Here is a 25754-nt window from a genome sequence, read left to right on the forward strand (position 1 = left end):
CCTGAAGGCTATTTGCTTTCCATGGCACATACGCAGTGGGGGCCACAAAACTGGCTGAGGAGGCTGCATGCAGCTAGAAGGCTGGGTGTTGCCCACTATCAGGCTTGACAACCTGACACAAATAACAGTGAAACTCTTTATTGCCCTAGATCATGTTACACAGATCAGCTTTCCAGAGCTCACTGCAAAGCTTACAGCATCTATAGACTCCAATAAATCATATACCCTAGGCAGAGGCTATCGGCATGTTGCTTTGTTCAACAGAAAGTTCCAAGACAAGTATCCACACACAGTTAATTCCAAAAACAGATTTTCAGGTCAGGATCTCAACAGTACAGGATTCAAAGCAGAAAAGAGTGCAGGATTCACAAAAAAATCCAGGCAAGGAAGTATTTTGGGCAATTAAGACATTGTTCCCAGCAAAGGCTTTTCATCTCTGCACTGGCTTAAATACAGGGGAGCGGCTGCTAGAGCTCCCCTCCTGATGATCTATCCTGACAGGGCAATCTGACCTGTAAGCAAGCACTACATCTAAGAGGGTGTCTCTGTTCTGCCTTCTTTAGTTGAGGCCTTAAGCTGGGAGACACCTCCGATTTTTCCTCTCCTGGAGAATCTTCCTCCTGATCGGTTCTAAGGATGTCCATCAGTGTGGAATCCAGCCCTCTGGGGGCTTGACGGACTTCTGGTGAGCCCTGACATGGCTGGCATTTGTGGGCTGAGCTGCAGGGCTTTCCCCAAAATCCAGGACTTTTTCTGTGTCTGTTTTTTTAAATTAACGGAAATAGAAATGTGGCAAAACTTGAGGTGCAAATTACGGTCAAAATTTGTGCAAATTATGCAAATTGCATCCCGCAATTTGTGAACATTTCTATTTACGTAAATTTTTAAAACCAGAAAAATCCACAAGCTGCCTGACTCGATGCAGATCAAGGCGGGCCAGCTCATGGGGAAACGAGCTGAAGTCTGGGGGGCTGAGGTAATGAAAGTTCGGCAAGCTCCATCCCTGGGCATTAGGGATGGGTGAAAGTCCCTTACCTGTCCTCGAAGCTTGCTTCGCGGTGGGGGGGAGGCGCTTCGGTTCTCCCCCCGAAGTTCAGGCGAGGGGGGGAGGCGCCCCGCCTCGCCCGGCCGAAATTCAGGCCAGGGGGGAGGCGCCCCATCCCTCGCCGCCGAAATTCAGGCCGGGTAGAAGCTCCCTGTCTACCCGGCCATGAAAAAAAAAGTAAAAAAAAAACAAACCCCCCACACACTCGTGATAGGCTACGTAACGATTTACGTAGCCTATCACGGCTAGATTTCCAAAGTCAGCCGTGATAGGCTACATAAATCGTCACGTAGCCTATCACGGCTGACTTTGAAAAAAAAAAAGTGCGTACGCAAATGGCGGCTCCCATTGGGACCGCCATTTGCGTTCCTTATTTTGGCACGTCTAGTCTACATAAAGATTTACATAGACTACGGTGAAAATAAGGGCAACGCAAATAGCGTTCCCTTATTTTCGCTGTAGTCTACGTAAATGTTTACGTAGACTAGACATGCCAAAATAAGGAATGCAAATGGCGGCACCCATGGGCCGCCGCCATTTGCGTACGCGCTTTTTTTTTTCTTCCAAAGTCAGCCGTAATAGGCTACGTGACGATTTACGTAGCCTATCATGGCTGACTTTGGAAATCTAGCCGTGATAGGCTACGTGAATCGTTACGTAGCCTATCACGGGTGTGTGTTGTTGTTTTTTACCGCACTTTTTTTTTTTTTTGCAATGGCGGCGGTGGCAGCGGCCGGTCAGGAGACCGGCCGCCACCCCCACCCCCCACGAACCGCCGCCGAACCGCCGCCGGGACCCGCCGCCGAGAGGGACATTCGGCCACGGTAAGTCCCATCCCGGGGGGGGGCGGGGGGCTGGCGGAGAATTTCCCCAACACTTTCGGGGGGCCGAATGCCTCGGTGCTCAGCCTCCCGAAGATTCGGGGAGAAATTCTCCGCCACCCCTCCTGGGCATATTCTTCCTACTCAGTTCTCATAATCCCAGGCTGTAAATCAGAGGCCTCACTGAAGGCCGAATCTTACCACTGTGGCTGATAGGGAGTATCATCTTCCTTCAGCCTGCAATCAGATGGGAAGCTAGGCAAAGCTGAGCTCCCAGGCCCCAAACTTCTGATGACTAGACTGGGTTCTAAATCCTCCTCCTCTAACTCTGAATAGGGCCTACAGCAGAGCTCTTGTAAGCCCTCCCCACCACAGTCCTAGAGATAGATAATTGCCCCATCTTCCAGCCTTGGGGGCGGGGGGAGAACAGCTTCCAAAGAGGTAGCCACATTACTCTGTTGCAGAAAAACAAGAAAGATTCGTAAAAAGAGTGGGGGGGAACCCTTTGGGGGCATTCTGCAATTTTTAATTGGATTGTTCTACTTGGCTGCGGGCTTCTGCAGGTTTTTACAAAGGCACATAACTGCTATGCGACTTACAAAGCTGTGTACAGGACTTGGTAATTTTTTTTGAGGCAGTCTGGAAAATCACTGGAATGCAGAAGTGTTCAAGAAAGAAAACAAAGCTACAAATGAAGGTTTAGTTCAGCTCTAAGATTAAGCCATTCCATCTCAGTCAGTCTCAAGAGCTAAGGGCATGAAGTTGAAGAATCAGCCTTATGCCACTAACTCCACATCAAATATATATTTTTTTCCACAACAAATCAGCTCTTTTGTCCCCCATCCCTCTAGAATATTGCAATGGTCTGACCACTTTAAAAATCAGGGAAGCCCATAGAATACTTAAATGAGAATGAAACACGAGGAAACACATTAATACAATATTCGGCTTGGAGTCCGGGCTACTGCAATGCTTATCTGAACACAATTGAAGAGTACATTTTGGCAGGAAGCCCAGCTTTGCTAGTAACATTACTAAAAAAATTCCCCAAAACAATCTTTCTCGATTATGACAGAATGCACCTCCATCCAGTCTGAAGTCACTTAGCATTAAAACCTTATCAGCATACTGAAGGCTGTGCCATGACCACCCCCTGGCATTATCAAGCAGCCTAATGATCTTGCTCCAGCTTGATGATGTGAGACTGTTTTCAGGGGGCACTTAAAAAATTTTTTTTTCCACAGATTTCCAATTCAAGTAAAATAATTATTGTCCTGGTGATTATATTTACATGCTCTGAATTATCTGTCTGAAGAAGTGAAAAGCAACAGGAAAACTAACCCAGCCCTCTTCACACAAGTTACACAGAATCTATTCAAATTTTAACTACTGCAAGGCTGTCAAATCTTAAGCCAGTGAACTGGAAATGTGCTTCAGTTTGAACCAGTGTGTGCTACAGGTCTCTTTCTCCACTGTAATTTGTTCATTGTTTGAAATCAGAAACAGCATACTAAAGATAATGAAAATTACTGACCTTTCTTAGCCAAACTATTATTGGGTTCATATTTTTCAATCAGCTGCTGAACCTGTTCCTGCTTCAAAGGTGGATAAAGAATTTCATTTAACCGTGGGTCTCGTTGCTTCAAGTTTATAAATTCCATCATCTGGTCAACAGTAAGATACGGTCTGCTCTTAGCACCACTGCAAAAAATTGAAATAAATGGGGAGGAGAAAAGCAAGATTTTCAAATCCATTAGGTTTTTTCCCACACACCTACCAGTACTGTTTTCTTAGCATTCTCTATAAATGAGCCGGTATGCGCTATCATGCATGAAACAAATTATTTCACTAACAGGTTTGCATTAATAGATTAGGAAATAGATATCTACCTATGTTGCATTCACCTGAGATCCAGTCAACCCCCCTTCTCCTTCTCATTAAGACCAGAAAAAAAGTAGAACACTGGCGAAGGACACTGCTCTCATGGCTTCTTTTCTGTCTCTAGGCCTTAAAGCTTAAAGACAGGAAGGAAGGGGCTGTAGCTCAGTGACAGAGCCCCTGCTTCGCATGAGGAAGGTCCCAGGTTTAATCACCATCTCCAGGTAGGGCTGGAAAAATCTCCTGCCTAAAACTCTGAAGAGCCACTGCTGCCAGTCAGTGTCTGTCAACAATATTGGGCCAGAGGGAGCCATGGTCTGACACAGAATAAAGCAGCTTCCTAGGTTCCCAGTGGTGCAACTAGGTAATTTTATACCCTGGAAGTAATGGTGGGGGGTGGGGGGTGGGAGAGGCTGTACATGGCCATGTGTATTATTTCAGCTGTGAAGCACACAACTGACATTTCTCTTAACCCCCCACCCCACCCCTCAACTGCCATTCTCTGCTTTAAAACTGCTTCTACATTCCTGATATGAGCGACAAAGCTGTTTCCCAACCCTGTTTAAAAATAGCAATCTAAGCATGTGCAGTTTTCCATTTTAAACTCACATAAATCATAGCACCATCATGACTCCAGAGATAAAAAGGAGTTTGCTTCTGCACCTGCTGGTCTCTGGGTGGTCATTTTGGGGGGCCCTGGGCTGCGGGTTCCTGGACTTTGGCCCCGAGGCCCAGCCCAAGAGGCACCACTGTATGTTCCTAGGTGGAATGAGCAGCTGTCATTAGCCTCACCAGTGCCAAGGCAACTGGTCCCATGACTGATTCTTTGTCATCACCCCCCTGGCCCACAGAAGACACAAAAGCTACATCTCTGCTTGTGGCCTCCTATTTCAGCAGGAAAACAAGCACAGAGACTGATTCCATGCTGTCACTTCTCTTGGGCCTACCAACCCAAATGAAATGGCATTGGGAAGAGCTGGGACGGATTGGCCATGCTTGAAGCTTTCCAATTTCTTTCCATCTTAAAGGGTCCGGCTCTTAAAGTAAAAGAGAAACAAGAAAACCATGTGCTCACCCAAGCAGGGCAGCAGGTTCTCTTGTGAGCTGACAGCAGCACTCGATAGCTTTATGAAAAGCTTGATGTAGCACAGTTTGCCAGTCAGCTCCATACTACTTAGCCCAGGTTTAGGTAAGCTTGCTCAGCTAAATATGTAATATGGCAGGTGTCAGGGTTCCACCTATGACCTGGACCCCCTGAGCAACTCCTTAAGGATCTCTTGCCTCCTTAATAGTCCCACCTTCCCTCTTTTACCTTCCCCCTTCCAATAATGTGGGGTTTAGGCTATAGGCATGGGGTGATTGACACACTAGACACAGAGTTTAACCACAAAAGCTTACTGGTAAATTAAAGCAAGGAAATCACAACTAAAGGTATTTACACAATAGAGCTGAGTGATACAAAAGGCATTAAGAGAAAATAAAAGTTGCAAAACACAAGTTCCTTTACCCTAGCTGTGTTTAGATTTCTCCAGGCTGCTTCTTTCTGCACTCTCTTCAGGCTCTGGTCTCCCTGAATCTCCTCTTACTGCTCTGGTCTTTCTAACTCTCCCTTTTTATACCCTCCTCCCACAAAACTGCTTCAAACCTGAAGAAACAAAACTTACTTGAGGAAATGAAACTAAAACATAACCGGGGAAATGAAACTACTCCTCTCAGGGATACCCCCTCCCAACAAAAAACTCCAGGCCTTTAGTCCTGACCTTTTTCCTTGCCTCTGTAGGCCTCAAACCTTCACAGTAGGTGGCTCCCTTCATATAATAATGAACGCTAGAAAGTGATGCCAATTACAGCTAGGGATGTGCATCCCCACCCCACCCCAAGTTCTCTGGGTGCCTGCTGAAGCGCCCCCCTTGCCCCCCCATGGACCTGCACTGGAGCCTTCATAAGCTCAGCAAGTCGCCCACACTCACCTCGGGCCTGTCTGGTGAGCCCCCACCATTTTGTCGTCTTTTTTTTTTTTTAACGAAAAAAGGGAATGTAAAAATGCACATATTTAGCACAGTTTTGGGCTGGGAAAGCTTAATATTTCACATATTAAGCTTTCCCAGGCCAAACTGCATATTAAATATGCACTTTTTTAAAGCTCCCTTTTTCATTAAAAAAAAAAAAGCAGCAAAATGGTTGCTTGGCCAACAGCAGCAGTTTGCCAGAGGACTGAAGTGTTCCTATATTGAACCCATTTCCTCTATTTGACCCAGCCTCCCCTCCCCTCCCGTTCATTCATATTCATAGCAGAAAACATTAATGTGCTTGAATATGCTTTCTTGAAGATCAAGACACTCAGTGAATCACATACAGCAGTCATTACCACAACTTTGTGCCTGCAGGCTAAACTCAAATTTGCATTAAGACAATTGAACATCCCATTAGCACAGAGGCCTGTTCTTTATCCCATTTTATCCCACTTTATGGTGAGAAGGAACAGTGCTATAGAAGCAGTAACAACCAACTTCCTTTTGAGGAAAGGAGGAGGAAGAGGAGACTATTGCAGTAAACACAGGAACTGTTAAAATGCCAGGAAAAACTCTGGAATTCTAAGTGGTTAACTACACATGTGAAGGAGATGTGTGCAAGAAAGCTGTGGCACCAGTTTTTAACAATAAAAGCAACTTCTGGAGGGTGGATTTCAAATGAACATGGAAGCTGGGTGTGTGTGAGTGAAATCTTTCCCCACCCACAGCTTCTCTACTCCAAATCACCCTCCTCAAAATGTCTTTCCTCTCCACAGTATTTCAAACACATGTTTGTGAGGACATCAATGATCTGTCACATGTGTTTGCAGTTAATGTGTTATTAGCCTCTAAATTTGGAAGAGTTCAATAACAGGGACATGAGTATTAAAGCCAGAGGGAGAAGGATACATTAAATATTAAATTTGCAATTACATTGCTCCAGGTGTTCCAAGGCATTAGAGTATGAAATAACATGTGCCCAGTTGTTTGCTAATTTAATTTGAGCTGAATGAAAGCACTGATAACATCTTCTGTGAGTACTGCACTACACTGTATTTGTTTTCCTGACTTCTTGAGCCTTTTGGTGGTTGGAGAGGCTGTTATCATTAATACATATTGCTATTTGCTTGTGGCATCCTCTCCCCCACCAGTTGCTCTTGCTGTGCTGCTAAATTACTTTAACTGGAGTTTAAACTAGCATATGCCAGAAAGAAGGGCAAGTCCTAGCAGTTATATTCCTCTAGGAATAATTTCCTGTTAAAGTTCAAGCCATGTAAAAAAATAGAAGCTGAACCTTAGAGAAAAGGCCCTCTTCGTCCCCAACACAACGGATAGGTTCAATAATAGAACTTCAAGATTGAGAAATCTGTTCTGGGCTATCACAGTGTGATGCTGGAACTTGAATAATGCACTTCGCCACTGTGAGCATAGATAAACAATAAATGAAGAAGTAAACAAAAATGCCAGTTTCCGTAATTTCTTACAGCTCTAGGAAGATGTGGTCAATTTCAGGCCGAGGACACAGGTTGCTCAAAAAGTCTCTGTATACTTCTGGAGTGAAGTCATCTTGAGGAATTGAATCGTTCTGTGGAGGGTAATTAAAATAAAACATATAAAGCAGTGTTTCTTAGCCTCTATGGCACCACAACCCTGTCTAAACTAGGTACTCCATATTATGTATGTATGTATGTATTGCATTTATATCCCACATTTTTTCCTCTTTAATAAACCCAAGGTGGTGTACGTAATCCTCCTCCTCTCCATTTTAGCCTCACAACAACCTGAGGTGGGTTGGGCTGAGAGTCTGTGACGGGCCGAAAGTCACCCAGTCAGCTTCCATGGCCGAGTGGGGTCTAGAACCTGGATCTCCTGGCTCCCAGTCGAACACTCTCGCCACTACGCCACACTGACTCCAAAAGTAGTAGGTGTACCTACAATTTTGCCTACTTCTCTCCAACCCACTTGGGTCCTACATCTTTTGGTACTTCACTGACAGTCCATATATCATCATCATCATGATCATCATCATTTTCATTTTTATGCCACCCCATTCCGAAGCTCTCTGGGTGGTTTACAACAATTCATAAAGGAATACACCAGCATTACAAAAAATACAACATGATAAAAACAGTCTAAAAAAATTTAACACAAAAAAAATTAAAATGAAATAAACTGCTAAAAACAATGTAAGTAGAAAATATTTCTACAATTTAAGTAGAAAATATTTCCCTAATGTTCAAAACAACAGACATAGATGCCCCATCATATGCCATTAAATGCATGGGAGTAGAGGGTGGTCTTTACCTGGCGCCGAGATGACAGTGTCAGCGCCAGGCGGGCCTCAGTGGGGAGTCGGGGGGCCACCATTGAGTAGACCCTTTCCCTTGTGGCCACTTTCCAAGCCTCCATTGGAGGTGGCACTTGGAGGAAGGCCTCAGATGTTGATTGTGGTGTCCGGGTATGTTCAGGTCGGGAGGGGAGTTCCGTCAAGTATTGTGGTCCCAAGCCGTGTAAGGCTTTATAGGTTAAAACCAGCACTTTGAATCAAGCTCAGAAACATACAGGCAGCCAATGCAAGCAGGCCAGAATTTGTGTTATATGCTCAGATCTTATGATTCCAGTTATTAATCTGGCTGCTGCATTTTGCACAAGCTGCATTTTCTGAACAGTCTTCAAGGGCAGCCCCACGTAGACTGTATAGCAGTAGTCTAACTTGGAGATTACCAGAGCATAGACTACTGAAACCAGGTTATCCCTGTCCAGATAGGAATGTAGCTGGGCCACCAGCCAGAGTTAGCAAAAGGCAGTCTGTGCCACTGAGGCCACCTGAGCCTCAAGTGACAGAGATGGGCTTTGGGAGAACCCTGAAGCTACGAATCTGCTCCTTCAAGGGGAATGCAACTAGGGATGGCGGAGAATTTCTCCCCGAATCTTTGGGGGGCCGAGCGCCAACGCATTCGGCCCCCCGAAATCGGCGGTGAAATTCTCTGCCCCCCCCCCGGGATGGGACTTACCTTTGGCGAATGTCCCTCCTGGCGGCGGGTCCCGGCGGCGGTTCGTTGGCCTTTTGTCGGGGGTGGGGGCGGCAGCCGGTCTTCCGACCGGCTGCCACCACTGCCATTACAAAGTAAAGTGTAAAAAAAACCCCAAACCCCGTGAAAAAACAAAACCCCGTAAATCTTTACGTAGACTACCGGGACCAAATAAGGAACGCAAATGGCGGCGCCCATAGGGCCCTGCCATTTGCGTACGCGCTTTTTTTTTTTTCAAAGTCACCTGTTATAGGCTATATAATGATTTACGTAGCCTATCACGGCTGACTTTGGAAATCTAGCCGTGATAGGCTACGTTAAACGTTACGTAGCCTATCATGTTTTGTTTTTTTTTTACTTTTTGTTTCGCGGCCGGGCAGACGGGGCGCTTCTCCCCGGCCTGAATTTCAGCCGGGCGAGGTGGGGCGCCTCCCCCCCCAGCCTGAATTTCGGCCGGGCAAGGCGGGATGCCTCCCCCCCCTCGCCTGAACTTCGGGGGGAGAAACAAAGCGCCTCCCCCCCACCGCGAAGCACCCCTGCGAAAAGGTAAGTGACTTTTGTACATCCCTAACTGCAACCCCATCCAGAACAGGTTGAACACACTCCATCCAGTCAGAAGAACCATCCATTAACAGCATCTTAGTCTTGTCTGGATTGAACTTCAGTTTGTTAGCCCTCATCCAGTCCATTGTCTCAGTCAGGCACTGTTTTACCACATCCACAGCCTCACCTGGTAAGGATGAGAAGGAGAAATAGAGCTGCATGTCATCAGCATACTGATGACAACACACTCCAAAACTCCAGATGACCCCACTCAGCAGTTTCATGTAGATGTTAAATAGCAAGGGGGACAAAACTGACCCCTGAAGAACCCCATGTTGGAGAATCTATGGGGCCAAGCAATATCCCCCAAGCACCAACTTCTGGAGCTGACCATTCGAGTAGGAGTGGAGCCACTGCAATGCAGTACCCCCAACTCCCAGCTCAGACAGTTGCCCCAGAAGGATACCATGGTTGATGTATCGAAAGCAGCTGAGAGATGGAGGAGTATCAACAGGGTCACACACACCCTGTCTCTCTCCTGACATAGGCCATCATACAGGGCGACCGAGGCTGTTTCCATGCCAAAACCTGGCCTGAATACCAACTGAAATGGATCTAGATAACCGGTCTCATCCAACAGTGCTTGGAGCTCAAGGACTTTGACCAGGAAAGGAACATTTGCCACTGGCCTAAAGTTGCTTAGGTAGCAGATAGGCAGCCAGTGCAGCTCCCTCAGCAAAGGAGTTACATGCTGAAAAGGGGCAGCTCCTGACAGCAGCCAAGCTGTTAATAGGTCCATCACCCTTGCAGAGGGGAAAGTCTAGATCAGTCTAAATCTCAGCAGGTGATTTGACCATGACAAAGGGACTGACTGAAAGTCTCCCACCTTCAGAGCACCATCCCCATGACCAGCTGAAAAAACAAGTCTAAAGTGTGCCCTCCTACATGTGTTGGGCTAATGACATGTTGGGACAGTCCCATGGTTCTCATGGAGGCCATGAAACCCTGAGCCTCCCCAGACAACATGACCTTGGCATGAATGGTGACGTCCCCCCAAACCAACAACCTGGGGGACCCAGTATTACATCTGAGATCACTTCTCTCCACTCAGGTAGGGAGACTGATGGGTAATGGGGTGGGCAGTACACCAGCAAAATCTGCAATCTGTCCCTCTGGCCCAACACAAGGTGCAAACACTTCTGACCAGTAGTCAGACAGGCAGGGAGCCTGGAGAGAGAGATCAGATTCTTATAGGCCACAGCAACCCCCCGCCCCAAACCTCAAATCTACCCTGATGCTGAACAAAGTACCCCAGTGGACACAACTGTGAGAGACTAACTCCTCCTGTTCGCCCACCAAGGTCTCAGTTATACATGCCAGATCAGCCACCTCATCTACTATTAAATCATGGATAAGGGAGGTTTTATTATGGACTGATCTGGCATTTAGAAGCAGCATCCGGAGACCTGAGGGCAGGCTGATAGGGCAACCACCAAACCTGTGGGTGCAGGGAGGACTGTAACATGGTACAGCCACTAACTGTCTGGGTTTCATTCCCCTTACCTGGCTAGTCCTCCTCCCAATGCCATATCTCCCTCTACCTGTCACTACACTGATTGGCCTTCAGATATATGTCTGAAGGGCTAACACCACACCCTGCTTCTACAACTCCTCACCCCCATACCCATTCCCTCCCAACTCCCCCACCATGGTCATCCAGCCTACTAAGTTACCAGTGCCTGTAGCAATCACAGGCATGGGACCACATCCTTCCCTTTCATTTGATTGCAGAGGCATGTCAAGCTACACTTGGAAACCTTGAGTTCATAGGCGTACAGTCAAAAATACAGTCAGGCCAGAAATATTGGAACAAGGATAACTGTTTTGGCAGTTGGCCTCTGTACACCACCACATTGAAGTTGAAAGGAAATACAGCCAGATGGGAGTGAAGTCAGGACTTTCAGCTGTAATTCAAGGGGTTTGACAAAAGTGGGGCACTAACCATTCCGGAACTACAGCCAGTGGCATGCACACACACCCATCGTTGGTGGCTCATAAGTAATGGAACGAATGGCTGACAAGCAGCTGCATGGCCAGGTGTGGCCTGTTTCCTGGGTACCCCATGACCAATCAAGCAGATAAAAGGCCTGGAGGTGGTTCTGAGTGTTACATTTGCATTTGGTAGCTGTTCACTGGAACCCCCAACATGAGGTCCAAAGAGGTGTCCATGCGAGTGAAGGAGGCCATCATTAGACTAAGGAAGCAAGTTTAACCCATCAGAGAGATAGCAAAAACATTGGGCCAACACAACAGTTTGGAACATCCTGAAAAAGAAGGAATTAACTGGCAAGCACAGCAACAGCAAAAGGCCTGGAAGACCACGGAAGACAACTAAAGTGGATGACCGCAGAATTCTGCTCATGGTGAAGAGGAACCCTTTCACAACATCTAGCCAGGTCAAGAATGCTCTTGAGGAGGTAGGCATGTCATTGTCAACATCTACAGTCAAGAGATGGCTTTATGAATGTAAATACAGAGGCTTCACAACAAGGTGCAAACCACCGGTAACGCTCAAGAACAGACAGGCCAGATTAGCCTTTGCCAGCAAACACCTAAAAAAGCCTGTCCAGTTCTGGAATAAGATTCTTTGGACTGATGAAACCAAGATTAACTTGTACCAGAATGATGGGAAGAGAAAAGTGTGGAGAAGGAAAGGAACAGCTCATGATCCAAAGCAGACCACATCATCTGTCAAACATGGTGGAGGCAGTGTTATGGCATGGGCATGTATGGCTGCAAATGGAACCGGGTCACTGGTGTTTATTGATGACCTGACTGCTGATAAAAGCAGCAGGATGAATTCTGAAGTGTAGAGGGCTATACTTTCTGCTCAGATTCAGCCGAATGCTGCCAGACTGATAGGACGCCGCTTCATATTGCAGATGGATAATGACCCAAAACATACAGCAAAAGCTACCCAAGAGTTTACAAGGCAAAGAAATGGGATGTTCTTCAATGGCCAAGTCAGTCACCTGATCTCAACCCAATAGAGCATGCTTTTCACTTACTGAAGACTAGGCTGAAGGCAGAAAGACCCACAAACAAGCAGCAGCTGAAGGCAGCTGCAGTGAAGGCCTGGCAAAGCATCTCGAGGGAGGAAACTCAGCATTTGGTCATGTCCATGGGTTCCAGACTTCAGGCAGTCATTGACTGCAAAGGATTTTCATCCCAGTATCAAAGGCGACCCTTAAGTTTGAAATGATGTTGGTTTGTTCCATTACTTATGAGCCACCAACGATGGGTGTGTGTGTATGCCACTGGCTGTCCTTCCTGAACGGTTAGTGCCCCACTTTTGTCAAACCCCTTGAATTACAGCTGGAAGTCCTGATTTTGCTTCCCATCTGGGTGTGTTTCCTTTCAACTTCAATGTGGTGGTGTACAGAGGCCAACTGCCAAAACAGTTATCCTTGCTCCAATATTTCTGGCCCTGATTGTACATGCAAAACATATGTACAACCACTGCATTCTCCAAACAATACTGTAAACAGTACAGCTGGCTTCTAGATGGAGGTGATGTGTGCTGGAGTTATTCCAACATCTATCTTTTCTGCAGTCAACAAAAAAAAGTGTATTGCACTATCCTTGCTAATTAGCACTCTGAAAGACTGCAGCTTGACATTTTTTTCTATCCATGTATTATAATGATATATAACTTAATACTATGGCTGCCATATTAAAGTTTCGAAAGCAAAAGATTGTTGAGCTTGTGTTATTGAAGGCAATATAAACACAGGATACCAAAATTAAGAACTGCCACAAACCAGGCACAGAGTCATCGTGATTGTTAAAGTCTGACCAGCTTCCATTTCTATAGGGCCCAAATTCTGTTACAGGTGCTAGCCACATCAGCAACATGCTACGTTCAAACCAGCATATATTAATGAATGTTTTATTTCCTTTGTGGATCTTTTACTCTCACTAGACAGTAAACCGGCTTTCTGTCCCCACCCTTTTGCTTCCTGCTAAATAATTGTTGTTGCTCCATTTCCTTTCACAATCTGGAATTACTCTACAGGAATTTCCCTGTTTTCTGTCAGACTAGCCTGCAGAAATGGTAACTAGTATTCCTCCTACAACCATTATATTAATCTGAATGAGGCAAGAGACCTGAGAATTAGAATAAGCAACTCTGATTGGCTTTCACATGACTTGCCTTTGTGATATTGATTTGTTCCAGGCCCTAGACTCCTTAGTGTGGCCCAATTGTGACTGTTTTCCCTGTGATTCAGAATTCCTTAAAATAAATGTTTTCTTTTTAACTGCAATTTGTTGTTGTTCAGTCATTAAGTCATGTCTGACTCTTCATGACCCCATGGACCATAGCACGCCAGGCCTTCCTGTCCTCTGCTCTCTCCCGGAGTGTGCTCAAGTTCATATTCTTTGCATCGGTGATGCTATCTAGCCATCTCCTCCTCTGCTGTCCCCTTCTCCTTTTGCCTTCCATCTTTCCCAGCATCAGGGTCTTTTCCAGGGAGTTTTCTCTTTGCATTAGTTGGCCAAAATATTTGAGCTTCAGCTTCAGGATCTGTCCTTCCAATGAGCACTCAGGGTTGATTTCCTTTAAGTCCTGCAAGGAGGACTGATTTGACCTCCTTGCAGTCCAGGGGATTCGTGTCTTCTCCAGCACCACAGTTCAAAAGCATCAATTCTTCGGCGCTCAGCCTTCCTAATAGTCCAGCTCTCACAGCCATACATTGCTACTGGGAAAATCATAGCTTTGATTAGACGTACCTTTGTCGGCAAGGTGATGTCTCTGCTTCTTACTATGCTGTCTAGGTTTGCCATAGCTTTCCTCCCAAGGAGCAAGCGTCTTTTAATTTCATGGCTACAGTCACCGTCTGCGGTGATCTTGGAGCCCAAGAAAGTAAAATCTGTCACAGCTTCCATTACTTCCCCTTCTATATGCCAGGAAGTGATGGGGCCAGATGCCATGATCTTCATTTTTTTAATGTTGAGCTTCAAACCAGCTTTTCCACTCTCCTCTTTCACCCTCAACAAGAGGCTCTTTAGATCCTCTTCGCTTTCTGCCATTAGGGTGGTATCATCTGCATATCTGAGGTTGTTGATAATTCTCCCGGCAATCTTGATTCCGACCTGTGATTCATCCAACCCGGCGTTTCTCATGATGTACTCTGCATATAGGTTAAATAAGCAGGGCGACAATATACAGCCTTGTCGTACTCCTTTCCCACTTTTGAACCAATCCGTTGTTCCATGTCTGGTTCTTAGTGTTGCTTCTTGACCCTCATACAGGTTTCTCAGGAGACAGGAAAGGTGGTCTGGTACTCCCATCTCTTTAAGAATTTGCCAGAGTTTGTTGTGATCCATACAATCAAAGGCTTTAGCGTAGACAATGAAGCAGAAATAGACATTTTTCTGGAATTCTCTTGCTTTCTCCATGATCCAGCGAATGTTGGCGATTTCGATTTGATCTATAGTTCCTCTGCCTCTTCGAAACCCAGCTTGTACTTCTGGTAGCTCTTGGTTCACAAACTGCTGAAGCCTAGCTTGTAGGATTTTGAGCATAACCTTGCTAGCATGTGAAATAGGGATGTACGAAAGTGACTTACCTTTCTCCAGATTATGTTGATGGTGGGGGGGGGCGTTCCGTCCCTCCCCCCGGAATCCTGGCTGGGGGGGGAGGCACTCCGTTCCTCTCCCCCGGAATCCTGGCCGGCTGGCTGTGCTCCGCAGCGATTCTGCGGAGCCGCCGGCCGGCTCCGCCAGCAGCCGGACATCCGGCCGCTGGCTAGCAGGGACGCAAATGGCGGTGGCTGTAGCCGCCGCCGTTTGCATCCCTGCAGTCAGCCGTGATACGCTATGTAAATGTTTACGTAGCCTATCACGGCTGATTTTAAAAAAAGAAAAAAAGTGAGTATGCAAATGGCGGCGGCCATGGCCATTTGCGTTCTCTATTTTGGCACGTCTTAGTCTACGTAAACATTTACGTAGACTAAGACGGTGAAAATAAGGGGAACACAAATAGCGTAGCATCTACTACCGCCGCCAGGAAGATCCGCCCCAGGTAAGTCTCATCCCGGGGGGGGCGGGGGGGCAGACCATTCTGCCACCGATTTCAGGGGGCCGAATGTGCTGGCATTCGGCCTCCCTGAGATCCGTGGCAGAATTTTCTGACATCCCTAATGTGAAATGAGTGCAATTGTATGGTAGTTTGAACACTCTTTGGCATTGCCCTTCTGTGGAACTGGAATATAAACTGACCTTTTCCAGTCTTGTGGCCACTGTTGAGTGTTCCAAATTTGTTGGCATATTGAGTGCAGCACTTTAACAGCATCATCTTTTAGGATTTTAAATAGCTCAGCTGGAATACTGTCATTTCTGCTAGCTTTGTTGTTAGTAATGCTTTCTAAGGCCCATTTGACTTCACTCTGTAGGATGTCCAGCTCAAGTTCAGTGACATATGCCAGGAAGTGATGGGGCCAGATGCCATGATCTTAGTTTTTTTAATGTTGAGTTTCAAACCAGCTTTTGATATCATGGCTATCAGGGACATTAAGATCTTTCCTGTATAGGTCTTCCATGTATTCTTTCCACCTCTTCTTAATCTCATCTGCTTCTGTTAGGTCCCTGCCTTCTTTGTCCTTTATCATGCCTGTCTTTGCACAAAACGTTCCCTTGAGATCTCCAATTTTCTTGAAGAGATCTCTAGTCTTTCCCATTCTGTTGTTTTCCTCGATTTCTTTGCATTGTTTATTTAAGAAGGCCTTCTTGTCTCTCCTTGCTATTCTCTGGAAATCTGCATTCAGTTGCGTATATCTTCCCCTTTCTCCCTTGCTTTTCGCTTCCCTTCTTTCCTCATCTACTTGTAAAGCCTCATCAGACAGCCACTTGGCTTTCTTGCAGGGCCGCCTTGAGTCCCAGTTTTGGGGAAAAGGCGGGATATAAATATAATAATAATAATAATAATAATAATTGCATTTCTTTTTCTTTGGGATGGATTGAGTTGCTGCCTCCTGAACAATGTTACGGACCTCTGTCCATAGTTCCTCAGGCACTCTGTCTATCAGGTCTAATCCCTGAAATCTATTCCTCACCTCCACTGTATATTCATAAGGGATATGTTTAGGTCATACCTGAATGGTTTAGTGGTTTTCCCTATGTTCTTAAATTTAAGCTGAAATTTTGCAATAAGAAGGTCATGATCTGAGACACAGCCAGCTCCAGGTCTTGTTTTTACTGAGTGTATAGAGCTTCTCCATCTTTGGCTGCAAAGGACATAATCAATCTGATTTCGATATTGACCATCTGGTGATGTCCATGTGTAGAGTCACCTCTTGTGCTGTTGGAAAATAGTGTTTGCTATGATCAGCGTGTTCTCTTGGTAAAACTCTATTAGCCTTTGTCCTGCTTCATTTTGTACACCAAGGCCATGCTTGCCTGTTATCCCAGTTATTTCTTGACTTCCTACTTTAGCATTCCAATCCCCTATGATGAAAAGGACATCTTTTTTTGGTGTTAGTTCTAGAAGGTGTTGTAGGTCTTCATAGAACCAATCAACCTCAGCTTCTTTGGACTCAGTGGTTGGGGCATAGACTTGAATTATACATTTTAAGCATTATTTTCAGTGGTGGCAGATTACTACATGGTTTTGAGTGTTTTCTTGAATGTTTTAAGGGAACCAGCTGTGAGGCAAGTGTAGGAGGCTAGTAAACAATCATGGAGGGCATTTTTAAAAAGTTCCACTTGAGCTGAGACTGTGTTCTTGTCAGTCAGGACAGGTTGAAACAGTGGAACAAGTTTTATTAGAATGTAGTTTTTACAGTTATATTAGGGACCATTTTATAACTCCACTACTTAGTTCACTGTCTGAAAGAACAGTTGGATTTTATGTTTCATATGGCTGGCATAAAGAAGGGTGAAACAAGAACAAACAGTCAAATATTTTGCAACTATTAAGAAGAGATCACAATTAATTAGGGATAAAGGAGGAATTCATTTGAGGGGTGGAGCTCAATGAGCTTCCACTGGTTCGGCCCCTTAGACTTCAGTCTGTTTTCTGCTGAGGAGCCCAGCTCAGTCTGTGGCAATTCGGGCCAATTTGTGGTTTTCCTGTTTTTTAATTTGCACAAATTACAATTGAAAGTTGCACAAAATTAAGAGTGCAGTCACCCCATGTCCTCAAAGGCACTGCTAGACAGTGGGGCTTGCCTGCCTGAGGAGAGGTGAGCCATGTGTCAGAGAAGCTGTAAGGGTAAGAAAGTTCAGAAACTAAATCTAGTCTACATTGCCAGTGTTCCCCTTGCCTTCAGGTGGACAACATCAGCATGAGGTTCTAGTTCTAGATTTTTATGACTGTTTTATCTATTCCTGTGCTGTTTTGTTGGTTTGTATTGCATTGTAGTTTATTATTTTAAATATTTGTATTGTAAATTATATTTTTCGCTGTTTGAATGGCATTTTAGTCTTGTAACTGTTTCTAATCCACCCAGAAAATGTTGGTTATTGGGCAGATTAAAAATACAATAAATAAATAAATAAGGTCACAAATGGCCAGCCTCTCCCCTACAGGCAGGCAGCATCAGCTTAATGTCACATTGGCCAGTTTCCTCAGGCAGGCAGCATAAGCATGGTGGTACAATGGTCAGTCTTTTTCTCACTGAATCATACAGGAACAATGGCCAATCTCTCTGAGGCAAACAGAAGTAGATGCTTGAGGACACAGTCTCTCTTGCTCTTACTGAAGTGGGCAGCAACAGTGTATGGGCTTAGTGGTCACCAGTATGTCTCACACTGAAAGGGCAGCAGGATGCCAGCAGAGAAGCAGCAAGCAAGGAGAGGAGCCCTCCAGATACAACACAATGACAGCCTGAAGAGTCTGCCAGAGATGGTCATCATTTGAGAGAAAAGTGGCAGGCTGAAGGCAGGCAGAAAGATAGCAGGCACTGGCATGGCACCCCAGATACAGCAAAGCTTCAGCTTTCAGTATGAGCTTCTCAGTGGAGACAGAGAAACCAGATGGTAGCAGGTGGGTGGTAGAGCAGCATCAGTGGGTAAAGGTTGTAATTGTCTAGCAACCTAGACACAGCAATCCTTCAGCTTGCAACACTTGTCTCAGGGGGTCAAGCAGACTAATAGAAACCAGATGTCAGCTGATGGACGCAGAAGCAGCAGAAAATGAATGCTTTTCGGCTAATGTGCAGTATAAAAATGTAATAAATAAATAAAATGAAGAAATGAGCTAGCCCTCATTTGGGGAGGAGGAGAAATGCTCTGCTTTGATTTGGCAGTGTGCCAGTCAACCCACCGGAACATTTATGGAACACTAGCTGCTAGGGAAGGGAAAGGATTATGAAGAACAAGAGACAGAGGAATACACATGACAAATAGACTGTCAGGGACTCTAAGCCCTCCCTCTTTGTAGTGAGGCAACAAAGACTTACTATGGAATCCACAAACTCTTTTATTCAGTTAATACCACCTCTTCACACGTGAAGCGACTACAAGGCTGGGAGCTGTCCTCTGGGCCTAATTGGCTAAACAGAGCTTTTGTTAAGAGAGCTACTGAAAGCAGGGAAGTTGCCCTTCAACTAATGGATAGGTTTCCCACCGTGCTTGGCAGGCTTTTTCTGGGCTCCTGTAGGGATGTCAGAGAATTTCACCACAAATCTTGGGGAGGCCGAATGCCAGCGCATTCAGCCCCCCGAAATTGGTGGCGAAACGGTCTGCCCCCCTGCCCCCCCGGGATGGGATTTACCTTGGGTGAATCCTCCCAGCGGCGGCGGCTCCGGTGGTGGTGCAGCGGCGGTGGCCGGTCTTCCGACCGGCTGCTGCCGCCACCATTTCCAGTAAAAAAAAAAAACGTGATAGGCTACGTAAAGATTTATGTAGCCTATCACGGCTAGATTTTTAAAAAATACCGTGATAGGCTACGTAAATGTTTACGTAGCCTATCACGGCTGAGTAAACAAAAACAAAAAAACGTGCGTACGCAAATGCGTCTACGCTATTTGCATTCCCCTTATTTTAGCCGTAGTCTACGTAAATGTTTACATAGACTACACGTGCCAAAATAAGGAACGCAAATGGTGGCGCCCATGGGCGCCGCCATTTGCGTACGAGCGGTTTTTTTTTTTACTCAGCCATGATAGGCTACATAAACATTTACGTAGCCTATCACGGCTGACTGCAGGGACGCAAATGGCGGCGGCTACAGCCGCCGCCATTTGCGCACCCGGCCGGCCAGGATTTGGGGGGGGGAGGGACGGAGTGCCTCCCCCCCAGCCAGAATTTCGGGGGGGGAGGGACGGAGTGCCTCCCCCCCAGCCAGAATTTCAGGGGGGGAGGGACGGAGTGCCTCGCCCCCCAGCCAGAATTTCGGGGGGGAGGGACAGAGTGCCTCCCCCCCGGCCAGAATTTCGGGGGGAGGGACGGAGCGCCTCCCCCCCACTTCGAATCAATTTCGTGAGAAGGTAAGTGACTTTCGTACATCCCTAGAACTTCTGATGGGCAGCCAATCTGGTGGGACAGCTCCCTCTTCCTCTCAGCTCCATTCACTTAATTTGGAGCTGGACTCTGGCATTTGTCAATTCTGGTGCTTCCTTCCCCTCCAACAGCCTGGCTCTCCTGGTCAATAAGCCCCTGAGAAGGTTCTTTGCTGACTCCTGCAGAGTCTTGGGGAATTTCCTCCCCTGCTCTGTGTCTCGGCTGGGCTTCTTCTAGCTCCGTCTCCAAATGTGAATCAGAGTTGGAAACCAAATCAGGGAGCCTGTGCCCAATCCTGAAATGGCCTGAGGCAGGGAGAAATACAATTGTATCTTCAGCTACTCCCCAACTTTACTCCTGCTTGTATGCACCAGATTCCTTTCCTCTCACCCTGACTTGTTACTGATAATTAGTCAGCATTAGTGCACGAGGACTCCTAGCCTAACCCTAACCACCACCCTAACCCCCAACTCATTAGCCTACATAATCTCACCCTGACTGGTATCCAAGATGGTGATAAAGGTAAGTTGTGTGATAACAAATCAGAGTGTTGCATAACCCTGATAATTTATAGAAGTAGGGATGGACAGATCTGAGATCAGTCTAACTCTGGTCTGTACCAGATTTGCATTTGTTCTTTCATAAATCCATTCCATCCCATTTTCATATTAAACTGCAATTAAAAAACCCCAGTCCTCACAAAAATGTGTAATTAAATTCATATTCCAATACTTATTTTCTTACAATGTATGCTTAAGAAATTTGCATAAATGCAATACTATCCAGGTACATATTTCTAGACATATGTTATCCTTTCGCATGCATTTTGGCATGTTTTTTGAGCTAAGGACTGCACTGCAACATTCAGAAAAATTACAAATCTGAAGACTAAGTGCATCCCGAACTGCACATTCATCTGGGAGGTACAGATCGGGTCGGTTCATACCAGAATTCACAAAGGCCGAATTCCTCAAGCATCCCTATATAGTAGCCAAGTTCAATAAGATACATTTTAATTCACTAAAATACATGTCTTTAACCAGAGTAGCTTACACATATAGTTTCTAGTATTTTCTTTTCTTTTATTACATTTCTTTACTGCCCAGTAGCCAAAGCTCTCTGGGCAGCTCACAAAACATAAAACCATAAAATACAACATTAATATAAAACATAATATAACATTTAAATTTTTTAAAAGTGAATAAACCAAAGTAACATTCCATCAGAAACAGAAGAAAAGCAGTGATGTGTTCTCACTGTGGCCTGGTTGGGAATGGGGAGATGCATTGTCAAAGTACAAAGCTACCCTCCTCCAAAGTCTACAGCAGGCAGTTTATTTAGCTGAAGACATCTCTGCTCAGTCTTTGTCAGTTACCTATAACCAAGCATTATCTCGTGTGACAAAAACAGGCCAGCCATGCAACAATGAGTGCCAGATGCAGAGTGTAGCAGGAGACTGGAACAAGAGACAGGTATAACAAAATGGAACTAAGGAATATGTATCAGGGTGGGGTGGGATTTACTGAGTGTAAGGAAATACTAGTGGGGAAAGGGCATGTGGGAAATCAGTGATTTTTGAGCTCACCAAAATTTGCAGAAATTCACTTTGAAGCTCGTTTCAGCTTTCTCCTGTTTTCAACCTTTTTTTCAGCTCGTGCAAATGAGGAAAGTGCGCATTTCTGTGTACATTTTTAAAAACTGTGAACTTTTCCCCCATTGACTAAAACATGAAAATGTGTATTTATTTATTTTTAAGTATTTAAAGTGCACATTTTTAAAAAAACAACAACAATGCATTTGAAAATTTGCAAACATTTCTTTTAAAAAGCACTTCTGCTCATGTTCGTGTTTGGGGGTTGTGAACAGGACATATTTGCATGAGAAACAGAAATTAATTTTAAATGGTTGATTGTTTGCCATCTCAAGCATTTTAAGTGACAAATCTCTGGTACTATCTCCTGCTCCCTCCCTCCCTCCCTCCCTCCCTCCCTCCCTCTCTTGTATGTGTTGCTATCAGAGTCTCATCTCTTGTGGCTCCACATACCTACGTTAAGGACGAACAGAAAGAAGGAAGTATGAGCTACAGAATACAAAGAAGGCAATACTGCTCAGTACAGCCTAAAATTAAATGAAGTGACTCAGGGTTTGTTAAATCCAGAAACAGCCTCCCGAAATTAAGAGGGAACAAAGCCTAAGGCTTCAATCCTATGTAGTGATGGACAATTAAGTATTTTCAGTCAATGACAGGATTACATGTGTTCATAATTCTGTTCCATTTCATTTCCACATTCTGTGATATCTATCTATCTATCTATCTATCTATCCATCCATCCATCCATCCATCCATCCATCCACAGCACACCCTACTTGGGAATAAGTCTTGCTGAATTTAGTGGGATTTACTTTAGAGTAAGCTTGCATAGAATTGTGCTGTAAGAGTCTTTTCATATATTATATTTTATCTGCACAGTTGTATATATTATAGGTGCAGGGGCAAAAACAGTGAAGGCAGTTAAACAGTATCATGTGCGAGAAGCTCCACAGTGTCCGTTTTATTTCATGCGTATTTCATTTCAAGCTGCTAGGTGCAATAGCTTCCATACACATAATCACACAGCCAAAACTAGACTCATACAATATATACTTACTTGGGAATGGACTCCCAAGTACAAAAAGCATGCCTCCAAGGTAGACTGGTTTAAATCACCAAGAGAAAAGACCAATGTAAACGATTTATTTAAATTACCTTTTTGATTTGTATTTAAAGTACTCCCGAAATAAAAGTGTGATTGATTGATTGATTGATTGATTATACCCACCATTGATTTGCAACTGGACAAAGCTTTAAGATGTATCATTCTATGTAGTATACACTATATATAATTTCTTAAATATTTAATAATATCCTCACAATTTTTAGAAAATAGTACATGATATACAGCTTATTTAACAGTTCACAGAGGGAGCAATCCTATGGCTGCTAGACAGTGTCTGGGGGACATCGGATATTTCGGATTCCTAGATCCGAGGCCACAGACAGCAGTCCAATCTCAGACCCAGGAGTCTGAGCTCCCCGCCCCCTTGTAGCCAGTGCAGAGAGAACTGTGCTGGGTGCCTGTACAAGCTCGCAAACACGAGCTCACAGAGGGGTGAAAGGGGGCATCCTGGTGGGTGGGGAGGAGACTGGGGACATGGGGCTACGAGCTATCCCCAGCTGTCCCCAGGACCAGGTTCCTTCCTTCCCTCCCCCCTCCCTGAAGCCTCTGCTAGATGGGCAAAAACCACCTGTCTAGGTAAAATGCCTCCCACTCTGCATTGGATACTCATAAGCCTCTGGGTTTGGAGGCTTACAAGTACCCAGGGAGAATCAAATAGGATTGCACCCCTAGGCTGCAATCTTATGCCCAATTACTAAAGAATCAGACCAACGGAGCACAAAGGGACTGCTTTCTAAGCAAAACATGCTTGGAATCATGTTGTGAGCCTTCACAATTTGTTCTAAGCTGCACTGGAGTGCTAACTAGACATTCAACACACAGCACAGAAGCTGAGTTTCTGTTCCAAAACACTCATTTCTGCTGCATGTATTTTCTACACCCATGCAAGGATACTGAGCATGGCCTTTTACCTGCAGGAAAGGTTCCCAGGCTTGTTTTTCCTATGAGATGGGAAGTACACATTCATGTTGTTTGGCTGATATGTAGAATTATAAATACTTGCAACTTGTGAACTGAACTGCATAGCTGAGATCGTTACATGGCATGAAATAAGATCACTACTTCTTTTGCTTCAGTTAACTTGTACAAACAAGTCCCTGACCTGAGGACCTCAGCATCTAAATTTAGACTGGGGGGGGGGGATAAAGTACAAATACAATAAAGGCATAATAAAGACATGCAACCATGAAAGCATCACAGTAGTACTCAGCAGTTCCACCAATTATTGAACAAAATATAAAAACCAAGCTATCAAGTTATTATATAACCAAGCTATAATCACCTAGCATGCAAAAGAGTAAAACCAGAACAATAACGTTGCATCTGGGAAGTGGTGAATGACCCATTGGGAGAAGAGGTGGTCCCAGCCACTTTAAAGGAGGCAAGGAGTCTTGATACTACTCCTAGAGAAAACTTCTTTGCATCACAAATCTTTTTGAGCAAAGTGCTTTACTTTTGACAGTCCCACTGCAGGCAGTCCTGGATGATACAGATTATCTAGACCAGTGATAGGCAACATGGTGCCCATGGGCACGAGTGTGCCCTTGGAGACCCACCAAGGGCCTGCACCAGATTTCTAATGGCGACTGGGATTGCTTCAAAGCAAAGTGAGGGCCTCGAGCTGCTCCCATCTTCTTTTCCCATGAATGCCTCTGGCACATACCACTTATGGGGCTCGGCCATTAACAGGAAAGGAAGATGGCAGGTGGCTGCAGGCTGGTCTTTTCATTTGTAGTGTGCCCATTTTGTGGGGGTTCTCAGGACAGTTTATCAAACTGCCCAGTGTTGCTCACAGGCCTAAAATGGTTGGCTACTCCTGATCTAGACCTATTATGACTTGGCTTCAAGCTCAACTATGGCAGTGAAACAACCTTGGTTGTCCTGGCTGATTAGCTATGCCACTGGTATAGGTGAATTGTGACCCTACTGATTCTCCTGGACCTCTGTGTGGTTGGTGTGGGCCAAGTCAAAACAGACCCCCAGACTCTGTAGCCCGGTTTGCAAGTAACAAAAAGAGTCCTTACTTTTGCAAATTTGGGGGAAGAGGCTGTGATCAGGGCTGCAAAGTTGTGCCCATCTTACCTTGGAGGCAGAAAAGTTAGTAGGAGCTCCAATAGCACCTTTGTCTTCTCCACCCAACATACCTTCTTTCCACCAACCCATATGAATGAGAGCAATGCAGTACAGTAAGTATGGCCCTCACTCTGAATTGGCTAAGTTTGTCCTTGATGATATGATAATGCCAACTCTGATGGACTATTTTATGTTTTTATGTCACATTCACAATGTGAAACCTGATGAGCTGGGTTTCTATGTGAGGAAGAAGCAACCCCAGGAGGAGACAAAGACTGCACCAAAGCAACTGCCCAGAGAGGCAGGGAAGAGGCATGAAACAGTTATGCTTTGGGGGTCTATCAGATAACACTACAGTCCCTGAAAGCCCCCTTTTGCAACAGAAATGCTTACCTGTGAACATTCAGTGCAGTTTTTCCCCCTTTTCCATTTCATTTGATAAAGGGTGATTGAAGAGGCCTGCTTGGAGTCAGTAATGGGCTGGATGGGGGCTAATAAGCTGAAGCTCAATGCAGGGAAGATGGAGCTGCTATAGGCAGATGGCCTGGTTCACCACAAGCATGGTATTTGGCCCGTTTTGGATGGAACTCTACTCCCCTTTAAAGATCAAGTCAATAGCTTGGTCTTATTATATTATTATTATTATTATTATTATTATTATATTTATTGATATCCCACTTTTTCCCAATACTGGGACTCAAGGAGGCTTTACAACGTTAAAACTTATACAATTAAAACCTATAAATATAAATACAAGTGCACAAAAGTTCAAAATATAATTAAATCATCAATATTAAAATTGTAAAAATATCAAAACATTAAAAGACAACCGCAACAACAAAAATAGTATCCATACGTCATATTTTCACAGGTCCAGACTAGTTATCCCCAAAGGCCTGCTGGAACAAAAAAGTTTTTACATGCCTACGAAAGCATATCAAGGAGGATGCCACTCTCACCTCCCTGGGAAGGGCGTTCCAGAGCCTTGGGGCAGCCACCGAGAAGGCCCTCTCCCGCGTTCCAACCAGGCGTGCCTGTGATGATGGCGGGACGGCGAGAAGGGCTTCCCCGAAGATCTCAGGGAAAGAGTAGGCTCATAGAGGAGAATATGGTCTTTCAGATAACCTGGA

At 45.1% G+C, this 25754-nt stretch overlaps 1 protein-coding gene across 2 annotated transcripts in view; it reads right to left on the reverse strand.

The window, feature by feature from the left end:
- Positions 1 to 25754, reverse strand: part of PLCB1 (phospholipase C beta 1) — a 703903-nt gene that overhangs the window by 240556 nt on the left and 437593 nt on the right. For both annotated transcript variants that reach the window (XM_084825185.1, XM_084825194.1), the window contains exons 8-9: positions 7241 to 7341; positions 3401 to 3567 (exon numbers count right to left, since the gene is read on the reverse strand). In XM_084825185.1, the coding sequence (XP_084681311.1) occupies positions 3401 to 3567; positions 7241 to 7341 (268 nt within the window). The remainder of the gene's footprint in view (positions 1 to 3400; positions 3568 to 7240; positions 7342 to 25754) is intronic.

This window comes from Heloderma suspectum, chromosome 1 (genome assembly GCF_057233095.1).
Source record: "Heloderma suspectum isolate Gila_16-S chromosome 1, 16-S_ref, whole genome shotgun sequence".
Lineage (NCBI taxonomy): Eukaryota > Metazoa > Chordata > Lepidosauria > Squamata > Helodermatidae > Heloderma > Heloderma suspectum.